We start from the raw sequence: 26,976 nt of genomic DNA, 5'->3' as shown, positions 1-26,976 counted from the left end.
AGAAAGTCCGAAGGACCTTGCCCAAGATTAGTTTTCTTACTGAATAATCTTTCCACCTTAACAGTCAGCCTCTGGTGGGTGGTTGAGAGATTTTCCCTCCCTGGCCACCCTTCTTTTAATTTTCCACCCCTGATTCTTTTCTGGAGCCTTCCTGGCAAGCACCTTGGGGTCAAGTGGGTAGAGGCTGTCTTTCCCAACTCTGTTCTGGAAGGAATCCAATGAATCCTTTCAGGCAGGATGAAGTCCTGCACAGATGTGGCTTTACATCCTCCGTCTCTTCAGAGTGAGATGACATAAGAAAAACTTTCCCCTTGCTAACACTGATAGCCCCTCATAATAAGAATTCAAATGCCATTAAGCTTAAGCAAAGAAAAACAAAAGTGCTCTTAGAGTGAGGAGGCCAAGGACTGAATAAGGAGAGGGATACAGAAAACTCTGCCTTGCCACACTGAACAGCCCTAAAGAATCCAGCTTAGTGACCTTTCTCCATTCCCCATGCTCCTGTCCCCTGCCCAAAGTCCAAGGGCGTTCCCAGGGCTAATGATTTATGGAAGAATTTACATCATTCCATACACCAGTCCCCTACCAATTGTGATGACATTTTGCTAGATTACTTCTGGGTGATGGCAGACAGGGCCTCAGTAATAATACCTTGCAAGTGTAACATGTCTGTAATTAGACTGTCCTGTAATTAGTTAGCTGACAACTAAGCCACAGCTTGTCACTAGCCAGTGACACAGCAGGACACGGGAAGAACCATAGAGAAGGACATCTGTCTGCCAGTCGATGGCGAGGATTCCCAGGAAAGCCAGAATGAATGGCACAATAATAATAACAACAAAAAGCCATGGAGAGGAGAAGATCACATTTCTTGCTCAGAGACAAAGCTAGTGCCTCAGAAAGAAAGGGATAATGGATCTCCCTCCATTCTCCTGCTCTGAAGGATAGTGTGGGAGAGGTGGATTTTAGCACGTCACAAAGCCAGGTACATAACTTAGGATGGATCTGGAATTTTGGTGGTGGCTCCAGGAAACGAGACAGAGGTCCCGTGTTACATATGCAGACTGGATTAATGGCCCAAAAAAGAACCCTCCGAGTGGTTCTGCAAGTCAGGGAGTGGGACAGTTTGATTTGATTAAATTAAGCATTCTTCCTAGGATGTGAGGGAGCAAGTGGTCCAGCCATCTCTGTCATTCCCCTAAACTTGCGTCTACTGGATTCTTTGAAGTTTCTCATTTGGTTCCTGCCTTTTACACCATCTCCTGCACTTGGTAGATAAGTCCCACCACCATCCCAACTCCATCCTGTTTCTTCAATTTTGGATGCCCCAGCCCTACTTTAGGTCATTATGAGTTCTCTTATCTGGACCGACTACTGCAGATACCCTCTTCCTGGTTTCTCTGGGCCCTCTTCTCCTTCATCTACCTATAACTCTCTTGATAAAATTCAATTTCCTTTTGTAACTGCCTCCATGGTCTCTCTTCTAGAGTTGCTAATAGAGCCCCATTTTCTACTAACTTGGAGTCCTTGCCCTGAAATTTATGATCTGGTTTCAGAATTCTTATGTCCCTTATATCTTTAGTTTCTCTCTAACTTCAATTGAAATACTTGTTCAGTGTAACTTGCATCTTCATAATATTCTCTTTTTCTAGAATGGTCTTTCCTCTGATCCTTTTCTAAATCCACACCCATCTTTTGAGCTTCCCAGGTGGTGCTAGTGGTAAAGAACTCACTTGCCAATGCAGGAGACATAAGAGATGAGAGTTTAATCCCTGGGTCAGGAAGATTCCCAGGAGGGCAAGGCAGCCCACTCCAGTATTCTTGCCTGGGAAATGCCATGGACAGAAGAGCCTGGTGGGCTACATTCCATGGGGTCGCAAAGAGTCAGATACAAGTGAAGCGACTTAGCACACACCCATCCTTTAGGGCCCAGCTCAAAAGGTGTCCCTTCTTCAGGTGGCTTCTGTTGTTTCCCTTCCTGATATGTTTCCTTCCTCTCAGCATTGTTGTCCACTCCGTACCCTCTTCTCTCCACCTCTCATGGGGTTTCCCCAGGCCCCTGGCTCTTGTTCTGGTTGAGGTACCTGTGGTATAGTGGACAGCACAATGTGATGGAAATTAAGGTGCATTTGTTTGATGCTTTCACTTTGCTTGTGTGTGATGTCTGACAAATGACTTAACCTCTTAGAACCTCTGTATTATTATTTTCAAATTGGAGGTAATAATCCTTGCCTCATAGGATTGCTATAAATCCTGATGATATATACAGAAACCTTTTCTAAATTGGAAACTATTATACCAGTCTGGGATATCATAATGGTTATCTATCTTATACTCTAGTTTTTTTTGCATAATTGCCTTATTGTATCTCTTCCATTATAGTTACCTTAGAAATTATTTCATGCCATCCTCCCACAACCAGTGTTAACCCCCTGTATCAGTTAGGCAGGTGTTCAGGTGCAAGTAACAGAATACATGATTTTCACAGGTTTAAGCAGAAAGGAGACTTATTTATTTCATAAAATAAGAAATCTGAAGGCTAGCAGTCAAGGTAGGGTCTACAACTCAACGTTGTCCAGCTTCTACCCTACTGTCTTCAGTATCTTGACTTTCTATCTTCATGCTTATTGTCTCATAGTTGCAAGATGATAGCCACAGCTTAAGACTTGATGACCTCGTCTGGAGACAGGACACACTGTTTGTGTGTATAGGAGGAGGTACTGGATCAGAGGTGGATCCTCAGGTGGCTTTGAAAGGGGGCCTTATTTCCACTGAGAAGAGAAAAAGCGTACATGTTGAGTAGGCAACAGTGTCTGCTACAGTCCTTGATGTAGGAATCAAGTCTTGTTCATCTTGATTTCCTCTCTGCAGTGCCTAGAATAGAGTTGATGCCATATGGTAGCTGTTCAATAAATAGTAATTGAATGAACTAATTAATAAATGAATGATTGAGATTTCAAAAGCCTGAAATAAACGGTTTCAATGCAGCCGTATTTGTACATTTATCTTCCTTTAAGTTCACCCTCATGATAGCCTTCAGAACTAGAGCAATTTATCCATTAAGCAGAAGTGTTGTTATTCAAAGTGATTTAATTAGTTTTTGTCTAGTCAGGGGCCCAGATGCAGGAACATTATGTGAGAAAGATATCATAAAAGTGAGTCCAGATCTAAGAGGCTTGAAATGAGTCTGAAATATTAAAATATGTCTCTGACACATATGCACCTTTATGGTTTTCTTTTTATACAAAGTTGCATAGGAATTCAAAATATTGTTGCAGGGTATATCATAGTAACAATCACATTCTGAAAATTATACACTCTTAGAATCTTCTAAATGACCTCCTCCCCCTTTTCTTTCCGTACTTTATCAGACAGGAGGAGATTCAGTAGGAAAGCAGTAATTATGATCCTTCCTACTTTGACAGATTTTTGGTATATGCCTGAGCAAAATGGGTGAGCGAGGGTGGGGATTAAAGATATAAAGAAAATTAGGTGACCTAATAAGGCCCACTGGAAGGTACATGTAGCAAATGTGGTTCTTAACTTTGAATAAAGTTCAACTCATAGGAGAATGAGCTAGTAATTTCCTATTTCATAGATTTACAATTGACTGGTAAAAGTCTCTGATCATAAATTTGTTCCTGTAAAATCTAGCCTTCTTGATTACAGAATTACCAAAGTAGATAGGATCTCAAACTATCACGTATCTATTGATCTTTAGGAAGGTGTGCTTGTATATCTGTGTTACACAAAATAAGGAAGGGAATGGGAATATACAAATGTATTTTAGCCCATAAAGTTTCCAGATGAGGAAGTCAACACTAAGAAAAGTTAAGTGATATTTCAAGGGTCACTTTTATTTATGGATATGGGAGTAGAACCAAGAAATCCTAGTGCCTTGTCTATTGCTCTTTCTAATGCCCTATGTGGCACGTTTAGGTTTTGAATCTCCTTTAAGATAATCAAATATGAGATAAAAATTGAATTATGTTGGTGGAACTTGAGAGACTTTTATTCCACAAAGCTTTATGCAAAAGTCACCCTTCTGACACTAGACTTATTCCTAGGAACCAGTGCTTCTCATAATAATCCTCATACTTTATAGAAACTGTTGTCATCACTTAGCTTTTTTGGTCTTGCTTTTTGTCATCACCCAAATTGGATAGTAATAACTTTCTTGTCTAACTTACAGGGTAATTTAAGGACTAATAGGACAAAAAGAGTTTAGAAAAATGAAAACTTACAAATGTATGGCATGATTCATCATCTTATTTAATACTAATCAAAATAATAAACTTTAAAACCAGATTGTCTTGCCTTGTTACCTCTAGTCCCAACACCCAACACCATAGACTACTAAGACATGCAAGGTAGAAAGTAAAAAGAAAAAGGAAGGAAGGAAGAAAATTAAAAGACGCAATCTTTCCTTTACTGCTCTTATTAGTTTTTTAGCCTCATTTCTCAAGAATCCCTTTTATTTTAGTTGCCAACTCCAGCTCTGAGAACATTGCTCAATTATTTACACCCACTATCCCCTGAAGAATTAACATTTGATAATTAACATTTTATCATATTTTGTGCCTCACTGATCTGTCACAGGGCTTCCCTTGTGGCTCAGCTGGTAAAGAATCTGCCTGCAATGCAGGAAACTTGGGTTCAATCCCTGGGTCGGGAAGATACCCTGGAGAAGGGAAAGGCTACCCACTCCAGTATTCTGGCCTAGAGAATTCCATGGAATGTACAAAGAATGATCTCTGTTCATTTCCAAGGCAAACCATTCAATATCACAGTAATCCAAATCTATGCCCCAACCAGTAATGCTGAAAGAGCTGAAGTTGAATGGTTCTATGAAGACCTACAAGACCTTCTAGAACTAACACCCAAAAAAGATGTCCTTTTCATCATAGGGGACTGGAATGCAAAAGTAGAAAGTCAAGAGATACCTGGAGTAACAGGCAAATTTGGCCTTGGAGTACAAAATGAAGCAGGTCAAAGGCTAACAGTTTTGCGTCCCAAGAGAATGCACTGGTCATAGCAAACATCCTCTTCAACAACACAAGAGATGACTCTATACATGGACATCACCAGATGGTCAACACTGAAATCAGATTGATTATATTCTTTGCAGCCAAAGATAGAGAAGCTCTATACAGTCAGCAAAAACAAGACTGGGAGCTGACTGTGGCTCAGATCATGAACTCCTTATTGCCAAATTCAGACTTAAATTGAAGAAAGCAGGGAAAACCACTAGACCATTCAGGTATGACCTAAATCAAATCCCTTACCATTATATAGTGGAAGTGACAAATAGATTCAAGGGATTAGATCTGAGAGACAGAGTGCCTGAAGAACTATGGATGGAGGTTCATGACATTGTACAGGAGGCAGTGATCAAGACCATCCCAAAAAAAGAAATGCAAAAAGGCAAAATGGTTGTCTGAGGAGGCCTTACAAATAGCTGAGAAAAGAAGAGAAGCTAAAGGCAAAGGAGGAAAGGAAAGATATACCCATTTGAATGTAGAGGTCCAATGAACAAGGAGAGATAAGAAAGCCTTCCTCTGTGATCAATGCAAAGAAATAGAGGAAAACAACAGAATGGGAAAGTAGAGATCTCTTCAAGAAAATTAGAGACACCAAGGGAACACTTCATGCAAAGATGGGCACAATAAAGGAGAGAAATGGTATGGACCTAACAGAAGCAGAAGATATTAAGAAGAGGTGGCAAGAATACACAGAAGAACTATACAAAAAAGATCTTCATGACCTAGATAACCACGATGGTGTGATCACTCACCTAGAGCCAGACATCCTGGAATGCGAAGTCAAGTGGGCCTTAGGAAGCATCACTATGAACAAAGCTAGCTGAGGTGATGAAATTCCAGTTGAGCTATTTCAAATCCTAAAAGATGATGCTGTGGAAGTGCTGCACTCAATATGCCAATAAATTTGGAAAACTCAGCAGTAGCTACAGGACTGGAAAAGGTCAGTTTTCATTCCAATCCCAAAGAAAGGCAATGCCAAAGAATGTTCAAACTACCACACAATTGCACTCATCTCACACACTGGCAAAGTAATGCTCAAAATTCTCCAAGCCAGGCTTCAACAGTACGTGAACCAAGAACTTCCAGATGTTCAAGCTGGATTTAGAAAAGGCAGAGGAACCTAAGATCAAATTGCCAGTATCCGTTAGATCATCGAAAAAGCAAAAGAGTTCTAGAAAAACATCTATTTCTGCTTTATTGACTATGCCAAAGCTTTTGACTGTGTGGATCACAACAAACTGTGGAATATTCTTCAAGAGATGGGAATACCAGACCACTGTCTGCTGAGAAATCTGTATGCAGGAAGCAACAGTTAGAACTGGACATGGAACAATAGACTGGTTCCAAATTGAGAAAGGAGTATGTCAAGGCTGTATATTGTCACCCTGGTTATTTAATGATGTACAGTGTATATCATGTGAAATGCCAGACTGGATGAAGCACAAGCTGGAATCAAGATTGCCAGAAGAATATCAATAACCTCAGATATGCAGATGACACCACCCTTATGACAGAAAGCAAAGAAGAACTAAAGAGTCTCTTGATGAAAGTGAAAGAGGAGAGTGAAAAAGTTGGCTTAAAACTCAACATTCAGAAAACTAAGATCATGGCATCCAGTCCCATCACTTCATAACAAAGTAAAACAGTGGAAACAGTGACAAACTTTATTTTCTTGGGCTCCAAAATCACTGCAGATGGTGACTGCAGCCATGAAATTAAAAGACACTTGCTCCTTGGAGGAAAAGCTATGACAAACCTAGACAGCATATTAAAAAGCAGAGACATTACTTTGCCGACAAAGGTCCGTCTAGTCAAAGCTATGGTTTTTCCAGTAGTCATGTGTGGATGTGAGAGCTTGACTGTAAAGAAAACTGAATGCCGAAGAATTGATTCTTTTGAATTGTGGTGTTGGAGAAGACTCTTGAGAGTCCCTTGGACTGCAAGGAGATGCAACTAGTCAATCCGAAAGGAAATCAGTCCTGAGTGTTCATTGGAAGGACTGATGCTGAAGCTGAAACTCCAAAGCTTTAGCCTCCTGATGTGAAGAACTGACTCGTTGGGAAAGACCCTGATGCCGGGAAAGATTGAAAGCAGGAGGAGAGGGGACGACAGAGGATGAGTTGGTTGGATGGCGTCGCTGGCTCGATGGACATGGGTTTGTGCAAGCTCTGTTCCTTGGTGATGGACAAGGAGACCTGGTGCGCTGCGGTCCCTGAGGCCACAAAGAGTCAGACCCAACTGAGCAACTGAACTGACTCACCTGTCACCATAGCCCTTTGGTTCGGGTGTGTGCATTTGACATCCTATGCACACCGCCTGAGTGTTTTACAGTCTATTCGAGTTCAACACATCACAAAATGAATTCATCACCTTTCCCAACAAAACTACTACTTGAGTACCAGTGTGTCAGGCACATTTCCATTGGCCCAGGCATCTAAGTTAGGCACCTGGAAGAGTTCCTACACACCCTTTCCTTCCTGCTCCCCCAAATAATCAAATAAGTAGTCCTGCTGATTTTATCCCCAACACAATTCTCTATCCCTTCATCTTCTGCCATAGACTCCTTCTTTATTCTCCCAACTGGCCTTCTTATGTTCCTCCTTCTTCCCAAAGCCTCCAGAAGGATGTATTTCAAATTGCTGTCTGGCCAGATAGTATCCTGCTTTAAACTAGTCTATAACTCCTCATCACTAAAACCATGGTTTTCAAACTAGGTTCATATGGAGCCCATGGGGTGCCTTACCTGGCGGAGTGAAAGAAGGTAAATGAGATGCTATCTGAACTGAGATCTACTTCCACCTCAGACAAGGAAAGCCCACTCTGTGTTTGCTTTCTGCGTTGAGATTCTTAGAAATAATTGCTTTTAAATTAAAAAAAAACATTATGCAATTAAAATTGGAAGCCACTGACTATAAGATACAGTTCATGACCTGGTCCTTGCCTGCCTCTCAAGGTTCATCTCTCTTCTCCCTTCTTCTCACTATAGAACAAGCAACACCAAACTGACTACATTTCCTGCACACACAACACTTCCATGCCCCTGACTGTTTCTTCATGTTGTGCCCTCCAACCTTGAAAGCCCCATCCTGCCTTTAGATAACTAAATTTCACATATCTTTTAGGACTCAGCGTTCCCAGGTAGCTCAGTGGTAAAGCATCTGCCTGCCAATGCAGGAGATGTGGTTCAATCCCTGGGTCAGGAAAACCCCCTGGAGAAGGGAATGGCAACCCACTCCAAGATTCTTGCCTGGGAAATCCCATGAACAAAGGAGCCTGGCGGGCTACAGTCCATGGGATGGCAAAGACTTGAACACAACTGAGCAACTGAGCACATACACACACACGTGCACACATCACCACCTACAGGAAGCATTCTCTCTCCCCCCTAGTTGCTCTTTCTCGCTCAGAAAATCTACTGTCCAGTGTGTGCTAGTTCAGATGCGGGAAGCATTAGTTGACGTAGTGCAAAGAACACAGGGTTCTGATCCTTACTCTGCTATGAACTGTGTGTGTGACTCTAAGCAAGTCACTTCATCTCTATGAAATGTAATGTATTCTGTCATTCATTCAATCAACAATATTTCCCTTTTTCCCCTTTATGGAGCTCATATTCTGGTAGGGGAAATAGGTAATTAAAAACAAATTTAAAGTATCCTATGATATGAAGCACTATGGAGAAAACTAAAACAAAGAGGAATAAGGAGTCTGGAGGGTGGAGTATTTCTTTTTTTATTGAAGTATAGTTGATTTATAATATTATATTAGTTTCAGATGTACAGCATAGTTCAGTATTGTTTTAATTTATTTATTTTAATTGTAGGCTAATTACTTTACAATATTGTAGTGGTTTTTGCCATACATTGACATGAATCAGCCATGGGTGGACATGTGTTCCCCATCCTGAAACCCCCTCCCACTTCCCTCCCCATAGGTATTTTTGTGTGTGTGTTGTTCGGTCACTCAGTCTTGTCCCACTCTGCGACCCCATGGACTGCAGCACGCCAGGCTTCTGTGTCCTTCACTATCTCCCAGAGTTTGCTCAAACTCATGTTCATTGAGTCAATGATGCCATCCAACCATCTCATCCTCTGTCACCCCCTTCTCCTCCTGCTTTCAATCTTTCCTAGCATCAGGGTCTTTTCCAATGAGTCGGCTCTTCACATCAGGTGGCCAAAGTATTGAAGCTTTCAGCTTCAGCATCAGTCCTTCCAATGATATTCAGGGTTGATTTTCCTTTAGGATTGACTGGTTTGATCTCCTTGCTATACATACATACAAACTCATATGTTGTTTGTGTATACATACATGCAAAATGGTATGGTCACTTTGGAAAAGAAATTGGCAGTTTCTTATAAAATGAAACACAAAATTTATCAAATGACATAGAAATCCCACTCCTAGGTAACATATGATATGGAACATATGTTCACACAAAAACTTATTCTCCATTTAAAATTATTACAAAATAACAGCTACATTTCCTTGTACTATGCATTATAGCCTTGTTGCTTGTTTATTTTATACATAGTCATTTTATCTCTTAATCCTATACTCCTATCTTGACCCTCCCCCGTCCCTCTCCCCACTGGTAACCACTAGTTTGCTTTCTGTATCTGAGTCTGTTTCTGTTATGCTATATATATTTGTTTGTGTTATTTTTTAGGTTCCACATATAAGTAATAATATACAGTGTTTGTCTTTCTCTGACTTATTTCAATAAGCATAATATTCTCTAGGTCCATCCTTATTGTAAATGGCATTATTTCATTCTTTTTTATGGCTGAGTAATATCCCATTGTATATATATACCACATGTTCTTTATCCATTCATCTGTTGATAGATACCTCCTTGGAGAAATCTTCTTTGACCATTGGATCTTAGTCATCTCATGACTTCCTTTCAATCAAAATGACTTTAATTCTCTGCACATCACCATCTGCTATTTTTATATTTTGCTGTCTATCATCTATCTTCTCTACTAAAATGTAAAGTTTATGCAAACAGAAACTTGCTTTGCTGCTTTCTGTATTCTCCAGTGACTAGAACAGCAACTGGTTCATAGGAGAATTCCTTAAATAATTATTGAGTTAGCAGATACCTTGCTTTTACCTACTCACTTCTGTTTTTCGAGACTGTGACCAGATGGCCAAGATGCTACAGTCCAACTGAGAAATGCGTGGGGCTCTCTCTTCTGTAATTTGCAGCAAAAGAATCCTCAGCTACCATCAACTACAGAACATCTGGCCCAGTAGCAGGTTCCTGACACTAGCTTAAAATAAGGTCATAACAGTAATGAAAAAATGCCTCCCTCTTTTCCCTGAGAAGCCCTCAGAGCAGAAAAGATACAACTGCTTAGGGCTCCGGTGACTGACCAGGAAGCAATGAGATTGATTTTTTAGGCAAAACACCCACCTCTGATCAATCAAAGCAGATATTTTCCTCTGATCAGTCTAAGCAGATGTTTTCACATTCAAAGTAATGACCTTATGGACTGAAACTTTTACTGCCAAGGCTCAAGACAGTTGTGAAAATCCTTCTGGAGTTAATAGTCATGTGCCTCAATTTACATGTAGTCAACTCTGAATTGGTGTTCAACCTCAAGGACTCATTCTAGGTAAGGTAGAAATACACATTTTCATTTCACAGCTGGGAAAACTGAGTCTCAGAAAAGTTAAATGTCTTACTATGGATCTGATGCCCTTAAGTCTCTTATTTGTGAATATGTTCAACAGTGTTTGAAAGTGTTTTGTTCTCAGAAATGACCAAATGCCACTTTGAGCCAAGTAAAGCAAAGTAAACAGATGCTCAAGGCTGGGTGGTACAATTTCCAATGAGTTAATCTCTACAAGATATTTAAGGGGCCTTAGAGAGTCTCCAGGTTGAAAATAAAACCTCAGAAAACCACGTGTATTCAAATGGCACACGTTGGTTTTTGTTTGTTTTAGGCAGATCCATTTCATGCCAGACAAAGAAACCTATCCCAACCTCTGCTGCACACACCTGACACATAGAGAGGGAACAGGGCCTGGGGACCAGCCACTCACATCTTTGTCTGTCTGCCAAGAGAGCTTAAACATATAAACTGGCTGTGTTAACTTGTTTCCAGGGAGCAGATTCTTCCGTTTTTATGTCAATGAAAAACAAAGGAGGAGCGGGGAAATCTCTTTGCTTTAAAAAAATATATATCAATCCATTAGAAAACATTTTAGATAATTAATGTACCAGAGGAATATAAAGAACTGGAGAAGCCAGTCGTTGTTTCCTCCTGTTGGCAATTAGATGGTGGAGAGTCGGCATCTGCACCATTCATAACTGTAGTGCGCAAATTGGCAAAGATTGAAAGCCCAACAGCAAGCTGTTCCAGGTAGACCAGATGTCTTGAAGGGAGGCTGTCTCTAAGTAAACACAATACCTATTTCCTGACACTGCCACTGTTGAGTAACTAGCTATTTGGTATCTGGCATAATTCTTGATTAATAGGGTTATCTTTTTTAAAAGGGCATCTCAACTGTTCTGTTCTCAGAAGGGAGCACTTTTTCAAAACACATTCTCCCAAGGCATTGCTTCACTTCCCTCTCAAGGGGTGGTCTTGTGCTGCCAGTTGTTGTTTCTGAGATGAAGGAAGGTTCTGGTGGCTCTTCTCTTGGGGAAAGGTAGACAGGGTGAAGCGGATTAATTAGTGAAGACTATGAGGGCCTTCATTGCTATCATTAGTAAGCCAAAGGAGGATGAGGGATGCTGGGTATGAGGAGTGGTGGGAGATGAACAAACATCAGCAATGAGGTCAGAGAAGGAGCAGTACCCAGTGGGGATGCTTGGCCAGCGCTGGTTTGGCTGTGAATCTCACAAGCATAAAATTCATTCATTCAACAAGTATCTATTAAGGTTCTTCTACATCCAGGGAATTGTTCTAGGCACTTGGGATCCATCAGTAATGCATGGGGGGGGGAATCCCATGAAAACAAAAAAACAAACCAAAAAAGATCACTTGCTCTTGTGAAGGTTTTATTCCAGCAAGAGAATCAGACAAGAAGCAACAGACATAAAAATAAATTATATAATATACTAGTGGGTGATAAGTGCTATGGAAACAAGGAGGAAAAACAGTTAATGAGGCCTCAGAGTCTCAGGGCGTGGAGGTCTTGCCATTTTAAAGAGATTTTCAGAGGTGGTTTTTTGGAAGGGATATTTGTGCAAAGACTTGAGGACGCAAAAGAGCTGGCCATGCAGATATCTGAGGGAAGAGCATTACAGGCTGAGGGAACAACCGTTGCAGAGAGACAGAGGTGGGAGGGTGCCTGCAGAGTTGAAGAAGAATGCAAGGAGGCCAGTGTTGCTGGGGCCTAGTAAGGGTGAGGGGAGACGTGAAGTAATTAGATGATGTCAGAGAAATCAAGGTCCAGGCATCTAGGGCCTCACTAGTCATTGTAGGAGTGCGACTTCAGCTCAAAAAAGAACGGAGAGCTTTTGCAGAGTTTGGATCAGACAAGTAACCTTACCTGAAAGTGAAAGTGTGAAAGTTGCTCAGTCCTGTCCACCACCCCATGGGCTGTATATTCCATGGAATTCTCCAGGCCAGACTACTGGAGTGGGTAACCTTTCCCTTCTCCAGGGGATCTTCCCAACCCAGGGATTGAACCCAGGTCTCCCACATTGCAGGCAGATTCTTTACCAGCTGAGCCACAGGGGAAGCCCAACGTTTAAAACTCATCTGTCTAGTGCTGACAATTTATTGAGAATAGATTCTGGCATAAAAAGAAAAGATTTCTCTTTTTTAAACATGTTGCCTACTTATATGACAGGGTTGCTATGAGACTCAAATGCAAAAGCACTTTCAAAATCAGAAAGCACAGTACAGACCCAGACTATAATTATTTTTACACAAACAATAGGGGGTTCAAAAGCCAAGGTCCTTCTGCCTCTTCTGATCATGAGTAGTAACCCGTTCATGAAATTAAACCAGTCTATCTACAAGAAGCTAAAGGAAAATGGATTCTATTTATTTGTAAAAATAATGTAATTTTGTGCCTGAGTCTCAAGTCATTCAGAGCTTTCAGATTGCTACTGATTTTATGTTTAATTTTTGAAAGAAATGCCTTTAAAAAAAAAAAAGTGGAAGCACTAGGCTTGAATACCGAAGACTTTAAATGCAGCGACAGACCAGGATAGGAGCAGAAGTCTGGGAACTTTAAACCTATTTCCTTTTCTCTAATCCTGTTGGAGAGCCAGAAGTGAGCTGGCCAGCTCCTCCAACATTTCGGGGGTGGCATCTTTTCCTCGCGGTGGCCCTGTCATCAGGTGAACGCTTCTGGGTGGGAGAACACACTTTGTGCGGCCATCTGACCTTCACAGAGTCTGGGGAGAAATTTGTAAAGGATTTTGGAGAAGAGGCCTTGAGTCTCGAAGATAAAGAACAAGAAAAAGGGGGCCCAAGGAAGCCTGAGCCTCGGGGGAGATAAAACTGAGTTAATGAAGAGGGGTGGATTATCCCGGATAATTATGTAAAAGAGAAGGCTAGGAGTTCTAAATGGCTGCAACTTGGAGTTTACTCTGCCTAAGGTATGTGTTTATGTTTCTGTGTTTTGGTTTTCATGTTTGGAGTACGGTTTTCTCCTTCTTCACCCACCGCTCAATTTGAGAAAGCGGCTGCTCCGCCTGCCAGACCCCCGTTCTCCTCCCTTCTCTTCCTTTAGATTTCGAAACCCCATCCCTATTAGTCTCCGCGCCGCTGGCTCCTGGGACCCTCATCTCTCTGCCCCTCTAGAAAGAAGCAGCTCTGTGTATGACCCCCGCCCCCCCGCCGATGCCTCTCCTTATTTTCTTATTTCTCCGACTCCCTCCTGGTGCTGCTGTCCAAAGACACACCTTCCCAGCCAACCCAGCTGTCACGTCTCGCTCCAGCGGTTCGGGGAAGCGGTGGGAACTCTGCGCTCTCCAAATCAGCCCGCCTCGCCGGGCATCTCCCTCCCCTTCCCCTAGAATAACGACCCAGCCTCGACCGGCCCTGCTGCTTTCCGACCGCTAGTTTTGTTTATGGAACCCGCCGAGGCTTTGGGCGATCTGCGGTGGCCCGGCTCTCGCTAGGTTTGGGGAGGGAGGGGGCAGCGTTCACGGCCCCCCCGGTGTGTCCGAGACTGTTAGATCAGATCTTTCGGATCCGGAGGCAGAGGCAGCGGTGACAGGAGGGCCCCCCTCACCACCACCCGCGGGTTGGGGGTGGGGAGAGGAAAAGGGACTGGGCTCGGGGAAGGAGGCAGGCAGGCAGCTGCAGTGCCGGGAGGGGTGCGCGCGCGTGTGCCGGGCTCGCCCGCCGCCTCCCGGCTCAGTCTGCGCTCCTCGGCACGCGGGGCTGCCGGGGCCGGCGGGTCGGGGAGCAGGAGCAGCGCCCTCCCCGGGGGCGCCCGGCGGTCCCCGGGCCGCGTTCCCCACCCCCGCCCCTTGCACCCGGTCCGGCCCCCTCTCCATTGAGTTTTCCCGACACCGGCGCCCATCAATGGTCCTGCCCGGGGATGCACACGCAGCCTGCGGCCGGAGGGGGGTAGCAGCCGCCGCTTCCAGGTGCGGGCTCTCCCGGGTCGTCGCCGCCACCCGTCGTCGCCGCCACCCGAGCCCCGGGGCGCGCTGAGGTCCCGGCCGGCCATGGGGCTGCCGAGGCTGCCGCTGCTGCTGGCGTGACAAGGGGCGACGGAGCCACCGCGCTCGGGGTCCCCGGCTGCCTGCATGGATGTCTTCAGCTTTGTGAAGATTGCAAAGCTCTCGAGGTAGGGGCCGCGCCGGTTCACGTGCACCCAGGGCCCCCGCCGTGGGCAACTTGGTGCTTTATTTTTCGGGAGCCTCGGGGAGAAGCAAAAGCCGAGAGAGCAGCTGGGCTTAAGCTAGGACGGAAGCGAGGTGGCCAGGGGCTGCCGCGTTCAACTTCTCTCTCACTGGCTGGTGGGGCTTGTGGAGCCACGGCTGTAGACCACACACACACACAGATACACACGCCCTCACGCACAGAGCAATCTTCACGACAGTTTGTTTTCCCTAAGAAAAGCCCCAATGGTGCCTGGGGTCACATGTATAATTCAGGGCTAAGAGAAGATGGTTGTAATCGCGCCTGCTAGGGAAAACCAGAAGTGCTTAGATCTTGGGTTCCTGCTTTCTAAGCAGCAGTGACCAAAAGTGACCCCCAGACCCCCACCCCAAAACTGGACCTCCACACCCCTGAAAAGTCAGCTTGCAGGAGGACCAGGTAACCTGTCAGGTGTTCCCAGCAGTGACCTAGATGCTGAAGTCATGGAGACAGAAGAGAAAGACCTTTAGCTTTTCTTTGCGCAACTGTGTAGTTCTAAGCCTGGAGAGATTTAGAAATTTGCTTCCAAGTGGCCATGTTGTTGAAACGGAAGAAAAATCATCAATTCAGGCAGATTTCTCAGGCCGTTCTGATAGAGGAGGAACGCTCCCACTCTTTGGCTCCCTAGGTTGTATCTGGTCAGAGCATCCCTCCTAGGTCTCCTGCCCTGCTTACGCTTCCTTCCGGAGACTTCAGCAAGCCCAGGAAGTGGCATTCACTGGGAAGAGCCCAGTGCGAGGAGACTCAGAAGACTGTACCCCACCTCTGCTGCCCAGGTCTCTGGAACTACTGGCCTGAGCTCTTGATAGCAGTTACTGCCTCGGCCTTAGGAGGGAGACCGCAGAGGGCTTTAGGACCTGCTTTATACTCCCTTGCACTCCCGAGAGAATAATTAGTGTCAAGGTGGGAAGTGTCGATTGCATCAGGCAAGAGTGAGTGATGTCAAGTAGTCAGAAATGTATGTTGACTTCGTTTTGACAGAAATGTATGTTGACTTTGCTTTGCTAAAGTATGTTTGGGTCATTTCAGAAACGTTCAGTTTGGATGTTACCTTTCAGATGTGCCTCTCTCCAACATCCACCAGTCTTTATTTGCCCATCTCCACCTTCCTTCTCTATTCACGTTGGGTGGGTCTTAATGTGCCAAGCAGCTATCCTGGGGAGGGGCTCCAGTGTAACTTAGTCTGGGTAGACTTGGGGTATACAGCTGATGGGTAAGTGTGTCCACCCCCTAAGAGGCATTGCCCTGCATAACAGAAGACTAGTAAGTTGAGTGGTGTATGATTGTACTGTGGCAGATTGTTTGATTTCATACCGATATCATCAAAGGCCATGGCTTCACACTTCTATTCTATTAACTTCCTGCATGCTGCTGCCTGTGGCTAGATTATAAACAGCTGTCAAATCATGAACCATGGACAGGAAAGAGTTGTGAGCAAGGGTTTAGCAGTTGCCTGGTGCCATCTGTGACGGACAGAGAGGTGCCCAAGAGAAAGGGAGGTTCAACGGATAGTATAGTTCAAAGTAACCAAGATAGCCGTCGATTGCCTCAAATGCTAAAAACGTTAAGATTAATGAAACATCTAGAGCCTAGATTTTGTCCTTAAATTTCAGAGCTTGGGGGAAAACAGTGCTGTGTATCAGTGAAAAGATGTTTTATACTCTTTTACTCAATTCTAGGATGCCTTCATGATATTCACAAATCTGAGCTTTTGCAAAACCCAAGCCAGGCTGTGGGGGATTAGTAGCTTATTTTAAAGAGAGGTTAAAATTTAGTAAATGAGTGTGAATTTCACTTTCTATCCTTAACATGATCCAAATAGAGTGTTTATTCTAAAGAGAGAAGCTGCACATGTTCTGAGCTTATGTGCCGATTAAGAAATCTCCCATCCATAAGAATTCTTCTTGTTTCTCAGTGTGAGCTCAACGATGGTCCCCAAGCTGAAATAGAAATACCTTTAGAGGGTCATCAGCATGCGGAAACACATGTTTGCAGCTGCTTGTTTCTGCCCTTGAAGGAATAAAGTCTTGTGTGTGTGTTTTAAACACCGTTACAGAAATCAAGTTCTTTTCTCAAAGGTGAAGTATAAAAGTGCTTACACTGCAGGATTTTCCTGATTTTGGAATGGATAATCTTCCTAAAGGATTTAGCTTTGATCAGTGTGGTTACTGGAGTGCTTAAAATTCTCCTGGTTTAGAGATGAACACACACAGTTACCCCAGGCCTTAGCCTTTCCTTTGGTTCCTAAGTGAGCTGAACTTGAGTTTCTAAATGTTCATTCAGGAAGTATTTGCTGTCTGATATTTGCTAACTGTCCCACCACTGAGTAAAGAAAGTAGCAATTACAGAGAATTCCAAGAGAATATTAATCCACACTTGAATTAATAAACAACGTGTTTTGACTTGTCAAGCTACCTACATTTAACCACTTGTTCCCAGAACCTGTACTCTTTTAATCATGTGAAAAGTCAGAATACAAATTGCCCCTCAAGAATCCAGTTACATCCTATGGTCGTCATTAAAAAAGGAAAAAACAAAAACCTGCCAAGTATTGGAATAGCTGGCAAGTTGGGACCCTTTCCATCATCTTTTTGAGTAGTGACCCTTGATTGCATCTGTCGTGGGTGGCACAATGTGTCATGGTTCTATCTGGAGATGTTTTTTCCTTGTTCTTCTAATTTTCTGGTTATTAAACTGCTTGATAGTTTACATGCAATTTTACTTCAATGTTTCCTTGGTAACAGTTATATATCATTTTCCATCTTTGTAGATGAGAGCATTACAGATGATTGCCTTATAAACCAGTAATAGTATAAAAATAGGCATATATTTTTTATTGTTACTGTTCTTTGTATCGGCTGTTTCATGTATAAAGCAGATGCACTTTTTGAAATGTTTATAGAAGAATGTAGTTCAGTAGAAAAACATATGATTATGCCCCCTTTGCCTGAGGGAAGTAATTTGAAACCCAAAACTCATAGGGGTGTTATTAGACTGAGCCACGCGTTCATGAATTGAAAAAATGAAGGTTTCTTTTCTTTAAGCAAAATGGAACACTTTGAGATAATTATCTGGTCCCAATTATTAATGTGAATATTCTTTCTTGCAGTGTTAGGTAAATTTGAGGGCTGCTTTATTTTACATTTTCTTATAGTTTCACAAGTAATTTTGAGGTATATAGCAGTGACAAATAATGTGTGCTAATTTTGTTCCACGTATACATTTGAGTAAGAATATTTATCATTTCCTCACATTTTATGTAAAACTGTTTTAGAGACTACTAAACTTCTATTCTTTACCTTTCCCTTGTTCAGAATTAAATATTTCCTAGGGAAAAAGGGCAGCTAAAGAAGCAATGCAAAGGTCAGATTTTTCCCATTTCCCTTTTTACCCAAGTAATTGCATTAATGTTGCTGATAATAGTGACTCTGGAGGCTAGCAACGAAAAACTCCCAAAGACTCTGGATTTGAATTTTATTAAAAATGCTACTTGCTCATCGTCTGAGTCCTTTCTGAGTTCTGCTGATTTCCATGGCTGTCATGAGGTGAAATGATGAACAGTTTCATAACAGAACTAGATTCCTGTTTTAGGAATATTTAACTCTAGTTTCCCAGAGCTTGCTAGTTTGCAGCTGTGAAAGTCTAGTCGTTAGCTGTTCTGGGAAAAGATGTCTAGTTCAGGCTATGTATATTTCAGGCATCTCTCTCCCTCTCTCTTTGGGGCAAGTGAATTTACCTTCTTGCTATCAAAATTTGATGTAGATTGTCAGATGAAGTGAAACTTACTTCTTTAAAAACATGACCTGGAAATTCTCACTTTCAGCTTATGAACCTTCTAGCTGTTCATTTTCTCTCTCTCTCTTACTGAAGTACAGTTGACTTCCAGTGTCACATTAGTTACAGGTGTACAGCACAGTGATTCAGTGTTTTTATAGCTTGTACTCCATTTAGAGTTATTACAAGCTAATTCCCTGGGCTGTACAGTATGTCTTTGTTGCTTATCTATTTTATACATAGTATTAAATAGCTTGTATCTCTTAGTCCCATAATCCTATCTTTCCCCTCCTCCCTCCACTGTCCCCACTGTTAACCACTAGTTTTTTTCTGTATTTCTGGATCTTTCTGTTTTGCTTTGTACATTCATTTGTTTTTTTTTTTTTTAGATTCCACATATGAATGATATCATATAGTATTTGTCTTTCTATGTCTGATTTAGCATAACATTCTCCAGGTCCATGAACTTTGCTGCAAATGGCAACATTTCATTCTTTTTATGGCTGAATAATATTCCATTATACCACATCTTCTTTATCTATCTATGCCTATGGTGATAGACACCTGGGTTGCTTCCGTATGTTAACTACTGAAAATAGTGCTGCTCTGAACTTTGGGATGCTGGTATATTTTTGAATTAGTGTTATCAGGTTTTTTCCAGATATATATCCAGCAGTAGAATTCCTGGATCATATGGTAGTTCTTTTTTTTTACATTTTTAAGGAATCTCCATAGATTTCCATAGTGGCTGCCCCAATTTACATTCCCACCAACAGTGAAAGATTCCCTTTTCTCCTCATTGTTGCCAACATTTGTTGTATGCAGACTTTTTGATGATGGCCATTCTGACAGGTATGGGGTGATAGCTCATTGTTGTTTTGATTTGCATTTCTCTAATAATTGCATACACACTCAGAGTTCAACCTTATTACTTTATTATTCCATTTGGCAGAGAAGGCAATGGCACCCCACTCCAGTACTCTTGCCTGGAAAATCCCATGGATGGAGGAGCCTGGTAGGCTGCAGTCCATGGGGTCACTAAGAGTCGGATACAACTGAGCGACTTCACTTTCATTTTTTATTTTCATGCATTGGAGAAGGAAATGGCAACCCATTCCAGTATTCTTTCCTGGAGAATCCCAGGGACAGGGGAGCCTGGTGGGCTGCCGTCTATGGGGTCGCACAGAGTCGGACACAACTGAAGTGACTTAGCAGCAGCAGTGTTCCATTTGGAGTTTGCATGGATGTTTAACTATGAGAGAATAGCCATTATTAGTGAACTAGAAATTTTATCTTTAAGGAATGAACTTAAAACCACGAATTTCATAATTAGCTCGTTGAGAAACATTGGCAGCATTTTTTTCGTTTGTTGAGATATACAGTCCTTAAATCTACCACTCTTATCATTCAATGATCTTGAACTTTGAAAGCTAATCAAAGCGAGGAAAGGAGATTAACACGTTAAACCGTGGGGTAGCAGACTGACCTATGGGCCAAATCTGGTTTGCTGACTGTTTTCATACAACCTGTGAGCTAAGAACAGTGACAGACTTTATTTTCTTGGGCTCCAAAATCACTGCAGATGGTGACTGCAGCCATGAAATTAAAAGACGCTTGCTCCTTGGAAGAAAAACTATGACAAACCTAAACAGTATATTAAAAAGCAGAGACATTACTTTGCTGACAAAGGTCCATCTAGTCAAAGCTATGGTTTTTCCAGTAGTCATGTATGGATGTGAGAGTTGGACCATAAAGAAAGCTGAGTGCTGAAGAATTGATGCTTTTGAACTGTGGTGTTGGAGAAGACTCTTGAGAGTCCTTTGGACTGCAAGGAGATCCAACCAGTCCATCCTAAAAGGAAATCAGTCCTGAATATTCACTGGAAGGACTGATGATGAAGCTGAAACTCCAATACTTTGGCCACCTGATGCAAAGAATTGACTCATTGGAAAAGATCCTGGTGCTGGGAAAGATTGAAGGCAGGAGGAGAAGGGGACGACAGAGGATGAGATGGTTGGATGGCATCACCGGCTCAATGGACATGAGTTTGGGTAAACTCTGGGAGTTGGTGATGGACAGGGAAGCCTGGTGTGCTGCAGTCCATGGGGTCGCAGAGAGTCGGACATGACTGAGCGACTGAACTGAACTGAAGAATTGTTTTAAATATCTTTTAAGTTTTTAAATGGTTTAGCAAATCAAAAGAAGAAGAATATGGAATTAAAAATGTTAGTGTCCATAAATAAAGTTTTATTGGAACACAGCTCTGCTCCTGCATCTGCTGTTTGTCTTTGTCTACATTTGCTCTACAACAGCAAGGTTGAGTAGATGCTCCAAGGCCCTTACGGCCAGCAAAGCCTGAAATATTTACTGTCTGCCTCTTTCCAGAAACAGTTTACTGACTCTTGGGCAAAACAGTGCCTCTTCTTTTTTTTTTTTTTTTCATCTTTTTAATTCATTTTAAAACAGCGCCTTTTCCTACGTTCTCTTCTTTACATTGTCAGCACGTGTGTGGGGGCACAAGCGTAACCAGATACACACTAAGATCAGTAGAGCCAGACGCTAGTTACACTCGCATGGACAGATCTGAGTCAGTGCTATGCTATTGCGGGAGGGGAGAGCGGCTGGTGTGGACACCACTCCAGCTTCCAGTTGTACCGAGGTGACTGGGCATTTTAAAGGGAGAATGTGGGAAGAGGGAGGGAGGGAGCTGGGGCTCAGTCCAGGCAGGAAAGGGAAATATTACAAAAGCAAGAAGAGGGTTGGTCCATGTGAAACCCATCTGACTTTGTCAACTGGCTCTTATCAAAGTTAAGACTCCTGCCCTCCTACAGTAGCTGAGAGACTGGGGCCCCATCTTCAGATCTGGGCTGGAACCAGCAATCAATTCATTTGCAGCCTTAAATTTTCTCAGACGAGCACTTTAAATGGAGCTGAAATCATCCTAGTGGTGTACCCTTGAGTGTTTAGAGTTTTTAGAAATGGAGGAAGTGTTTGTTCAGTTCCTTCTGGGCCAAGGTTGAAACCTAGTCAAGGGAGGGCTCAGAGGAGCCTGGCTAGAGTTTGGTTAAGGAGAGAAGCTTTGTCAACACATGTTCAATTTAGTATATTAAATACATGCATTCACCAGTACACATCCACAGTTTTGTTTTGATTTCACATTCACAGTTAATGTAGACCTTGTCTTTATTGAAGCTTCTGATCTCATTTACTTAACTGTAGGGACACTGAGCATCAAAAGTGCACATAACTGCCTTAGCGGTATTTGTTGCACTGGAGACAATTTTGCATGCTTATTCTTTGGTCACTAAGTTGGCCCACTTTCTTTGGACTGGAGAGATATGTGTTAGAGTGATACTTCCCTTCCATAAAGCTTTCAACTTCTAGTTTAACATGGATGGAAAAAGAATGGGCCAACAGTACTTGTATAGCCTCAACTGACGCGTGTGGAGAACTGATAAGTCCGCAGGAGAAGGCCTGGTATTTCCTTACAGTATACTTGAGCCACCTGGTCCTAATGGCTGCTGACCTTCATTAATCTTTTTCCACATGGAAAGAAAACTAGATAAGTGGCTTTAGTTGTAGACAGAGAAACTCCAGTTCTCTGTATTAATTTGCACTTGAGTTCACCTCAACTTTCTTGTGATTTGATTGAGAGCATCATAATGAAAAACTAGACTGCCTTTAGTTCTTTTTTGTTTTTAAATTTTTTCTATTCTGTTATGGTTTATTATAGAATATTGAATACAGTTCCCTGTGCTATACAGTAGGACCTTGTTGTTTATGCATTCTATATAAAATATTAATAGTTGGCATCTGCTAACCCCAACCTCTCATTCCATCCCTGCCCACCTCCTCCTGAAATGATGCCATTTGCACCAACATAGATGGACCTAGAGATTATTATACTAAGTGAAGTAAGTCAGAAAGAGAAAGATGAATATCATATGATGTCACTTATATGCCTTTAGTTCTTCATGGCAAGACATATCAAAAGTATGTAGCCTTGCTTCTGAGCAATTAAGTCATTATATACTTCAGCGGTGGAAAGTATCTTGAAGAACTCTAAGCCTTAGTATTAGATAACCAAGTTACCATTCCCATTTTTTCCTGACAAAGAGATAAGAAAGTTTCATCCTGCCCTTTTCTTTTAGAAATGTATTTTCAAGTAGGGTTACAGCATTTGGCATATGATGAATACTCTATACTAGATAATAAGTGAATAAAGTCATGTACAAACCCACTCTCATACTTCTTAACAAATGAATTATTGTAATTTGTTGAGCTGAACAATGATCAGGATCAATAACTCAAGAATGGAAAGGAGTGTGCAAGTTAAGTCTCTTGGACTGGTCTCAGAGAATAAACTTTTATCTTTGTTTTGACATTTGAAATGGTTTTCTATGATTAATGGTTTAAAAGTCATCAACTTGGACTTCTAAGAATGCTATGTTTTACCCTATAAGCTCAATGAGCAAAATTAGTATTATGCTAAAATGAGTTTTTATAGGTGTCAGTAAGTTTTTCTTTTAGAAAGGCCTTTTTGAATGATAGAAAAATACTATTATTTTTATGAAAGAAATGTGCCTCAAGTTCGAAAAGGAAGAGCAGTTTCCCTACAATTCCAGTTTGCTTTAGAGGTTTAATGTTTATTTTGGTTGTTTCCTTATGTTTCAAAGATTGCGTGAGATTTGCTTAACTGAAAATGAGAACATGATAATTATCTCACAGAGATGATCTTTAAAGAACACAATGGTCCAAAATTCACCACATTAATGTTCAAGTTCGCCCATGAATGTAGGAAGGAGTGTCTTTGTATGTTTAACTGGCACGATTATTTAGCTGGTGGAAGATTGCTGTGCTGGAGAGCATGAAGCCATCTGGCCAATTCTAGACTGTTCTACGTTGGCTCATACGTCTAACCACGGTGATTTTGCAATGGCCGTCTAACTGGAGTCGAGAGTGCTTGCCTCATAAAAATCACAGTCCAGGTCACCAGTCTTGACGCCAGGGCAGGGGCGGGGGGAGTCTCAGGGACACAGCGAGTGAAGTCTGGGATTAGTTTTGTCACAAACCCTTCGCGTGCCTGCCTGCATTGTGGCCCAGGGCACGGATTAGCACTGTCTAGCCCACCTGATGTGTTTACTTATATTTTCATTTACTTATCTCCTGCCAGTTTTTGTAAATAAAGTTTTATTGGAACACAGCCACGCTCAGTTGCTTATGTGTTGTCCGTGGCTACTTGTGGCAAAGTTGAGTAGTTATGACAGAGATCACGTGGCTTATAAGCCCTGCAGTATTTACTCTGCGCCCTTGCCAGGAGCACTTCCCTGCGCTCCCTTGAGCTCTGTGCCCAGGACTCACATTCTGCTCTGGGGCTAGAGCCTTGTCTGCCTGCTTTGCTAGGAGAGGGAAAGGAAGCTGTGACTGGGGGGACAGCCCGCACCCAGCCAGCCCTGGCAGCGTCCTCTGGGGTCTTTAGCTATTAACACTTTCGGTACCACTTGGAGGTGAACTTAGAAGCTTTCTAAAGTGCAAATGTGATCTCCTCTATCCCTCCATCTCCTTGCTCCCTAATGTCCCTGGGGGAGAATCCACATTCTTTATCTCTGCCCTGTGGGGGCGGGCCCCTGTTTACTTTGTTTCCTTTGGGTATCTTATTTTTGGAAACTTTTATTTCTCCCTAGCCTTAATTAATTAACTTCCTATTCAACCCCAAACACACAGGTGGACACACTCACAAACAAACACACACATATCCTCCCTACCTCTAAGTTGAACTTTTTTAGGAGTCCTAAATTGTGTCACACCCTTGAGCCTTTAAATATACTCTTCATTTTGTCTGGAACAATCTTTACCTTGCCCCCTCTTTCACCTAGAAAAGGACCATTTGGTTTTTTATCTTTCAGTTTCTAATCTATGCTTTTTCCATGTAGCCTTTCCAACTCCCCATCCTGGGTTAAATGACTTGGCTAGCATCTTTTGTTAGTTAAGATAATCTGATTGTTTTAGCAGGTTAACCCCTCAATTTGAGAATAAGTGGCTAATTCTTACTTGGAGCCCCTAAAAGGCCTTCCTGCTGGACTGAAGGAGCTCTGCTCTACACACTCAGAGCACCCAGAAGCTGGAGGCTCTCTCCTCTTCAGTATGCGATTCAAGGTTACCCTGCCCACCAAGGTTCAGCGACAGGTGATGGGAGAGAAAAGGGGGAAGACTGGATGGGAGGTTTTGAAGGGCAATGCCTGAAATTGAAGTACGTCCTTCTACCCACATTCCATTAACCTCAACCCTGGCCATATCTAAATGCAAGAGTGGCTGGGAAATTTAGTCTAGCTGTGTATGCAGTCTTGCTGGGCATCACGTGCCCTACTTTTATCATAACATTTATTCATTCACTATGTGGTAGATTGTACTTTTGTTCCCAATTCTTAAACGTTCACTGAATTCAAGCCTTTTCTGTGTGAAATTGCAGTTCCTCCTCGTAGAGTGTCCTTCCCTGACCCACTGCTGTTGGACTTGTGACTTGCTTTGTCCTGTGGAACACAGGCAGGGGTCAGAGCATCAATTTTGGTAGACGGCCTTAAGAAGCCGTGTTCATTTCTTTTTCGCTTATAACTTTACTGTATGAAGAACTGTCTGGGTTGGTCTGCTAGTTCCAGAAGCTAGATTCATGGCACAGCATCATCCTGTTAACCTATGAGCATGGAAACAGGCACTTATTGTTGGATGACATTGAGTTTTGGGGAGGTTTGTTATGCGGTATTACCATGGCAGTAGCTGACTGTTACATATGATATCACAGTTGAGTCCAGTTTGGCAGTATGTCTGTTTTATGAGCTCTTTGAGGGCAAGCCTCCTAAAAAGGGCTTTTTTTTTTTAAAGAAGGCTTTTATTAAACTTCTTGGTTCAGAGTAGATAGTGGGTAAATATTTGGTGAATTATGAATGAATCAGAGTGAAAGCGTGCTGCATTCCACATGAGGTCAAGTATCAATTTTCATAGATATACCTGCTTCTGTACTTCATTCAGCAGATCAGATTGCTTCTAACTTTTAGGATCTGATGCCAGAGCTCATTTATTGTGCCTATTGGACCCTTAGCAGTGAACCCCACTGCCTAACCCTACAGGTTGAGACCCAGTTCTACATCTGGACCCAGATCCTCACAGTCTCACTTTGTTTTCTCTCCCTTTCTTCTAGTCCTGAATATCCTAGTCTTCTCCAATTATACACAGTGTTTCTCTACTGCCAGTAGAGAATTGTACACAACGTTTGTTATCATATTTAATGATTTGATATTGAGAGCTTTAGGTACTTTGGAGAAGGCAATGGCACCCTACTCCAGTTCTCTTGCCTGGAAAATCCCATGGACGGAGGAGCCTGGTGGGCTGCAGTCCATGGGGTCGCTAAGAGTCCAGGATGCGACTGAGTGACTTCATTTTCACTTTTCACTTTCATGCATTGGAGAAGGAAATGGCAACCCACTCCAGTGTTCTTGCCTAGAGAATCCCAGGGACGGGGGAGCCTGGTAGGCTGCTGTCTATGGGGTCACACAGAGTTGGACACGACTGAAGCGACTTAGCAGCAGCAGCTTTAGGTACTTAAATGTGTTAGTGAAGAACCCATGACAAGGACCTGCTATGGGGCACAGAGAACTCTATTCAGCACTGTGTGCTAACCTGTAAGGGCAAGGGATCTGAGAAAGAATATATGTGTATAAAACTGAATCACTGTGCTGTGTACTTGAAACTAACAGGACATTGTAAATCAACTATACTCCAATAAAAAACAAACAAACCCATGATCAGGGTATCTTGCATACAGTATATTGGGGAAAGGAAATAAAATACTAGAAATTGAAATTGTCACTGTACTAAAGGAAAGATGTTGTCTCGTTAAAGTGCACATATTTGACCGAGGGTTAGTTTTTATATTGCACTTTTAAAATATCGCACTGAATGAGCAAATTTTAAGAAATCGGCCTATGAGAACTTGGCTTAAAAGTTAACATGGAATGCAGTGTGGACGAGGGGTAAAGAACAAGGAACTTCTTTATATGTAGTGATATAAAAAGATCTCTGAATATATTTGTTGTTAAGTGCTAATAGTAAGGGAAAAACTTGTATTAAAAAGGAAGGAGGATTTAATACATGTATTTGTTGTGTTTGTGTAAAAATGACCAGAATAATGCACAAAAAGCTAACAACAGCATTTATCTCTGTGAAGTGTGGGTACAGGGGATTATGTGTGGGACAGACTGGGCAGATAGGAGACATGGGTGGATCTCCATGTCCCCGTCCACACTTTATATTTTTATTTTCTTTTGGTT

At 42.4% G+C, this 26,976-nt stretch overlaps 1 protein-coding gene across 5 annotated transcripts in view; it reads left to right on the top strand.

Moving 5' to 3' along the window:
- The window catches only part of FRMPD4 (FERM and PDZ domain containing 4), a 648,285-nt gene that overhangs the window by 104,672 nt on the left and 516,637 nt on the right, over positions 1-26,976 (top strand). For 2 of the 5 annotated variants that reach the window (XM_070462626.1, XM_070462630.1), the window contains exon 1: positions 14,722-14,804. The exons of 1 other annotated variant lie outside the window; for it this stretch is intronic. In XM_070462626.1, coding sequence (XP_070318727.1) covers positions 14,764-14,804 — 41 coding nt within the window. In that variant the 5' untranslated portion in view covers positions 14,722-14,763. Of the gene's footprint in view, positions 1-13,201; positions 13,603-14,720; positions 14,805-26,976 lie in introns of those variants that run through there. 2 more of the 5 variants (XM_070462627.1, XM_020908849.2) reach the window with 2 other exon arrangements.

This window comes from Odocoileus virginianus, unplaced genomic scaffold (genome assembly GCF_023699985.2).
Source record: "Odocoileus virginianus isolate 20LAN1187 ecotype Illinois unplaced genomic scaffold, Ovbor_1.2 Unplaced_Scaffold_6, whole genome shotgun sequence".
Lineage (NCBI taxonomy): Eukaryota > Metazoa > Chordata > Mammalia > Artiodactyla > Cervidae > Odocoileus > Odocoileus virginianus.
This window is presented reverse-complemented; position numbering and strand designations above follow the sequence as displayed.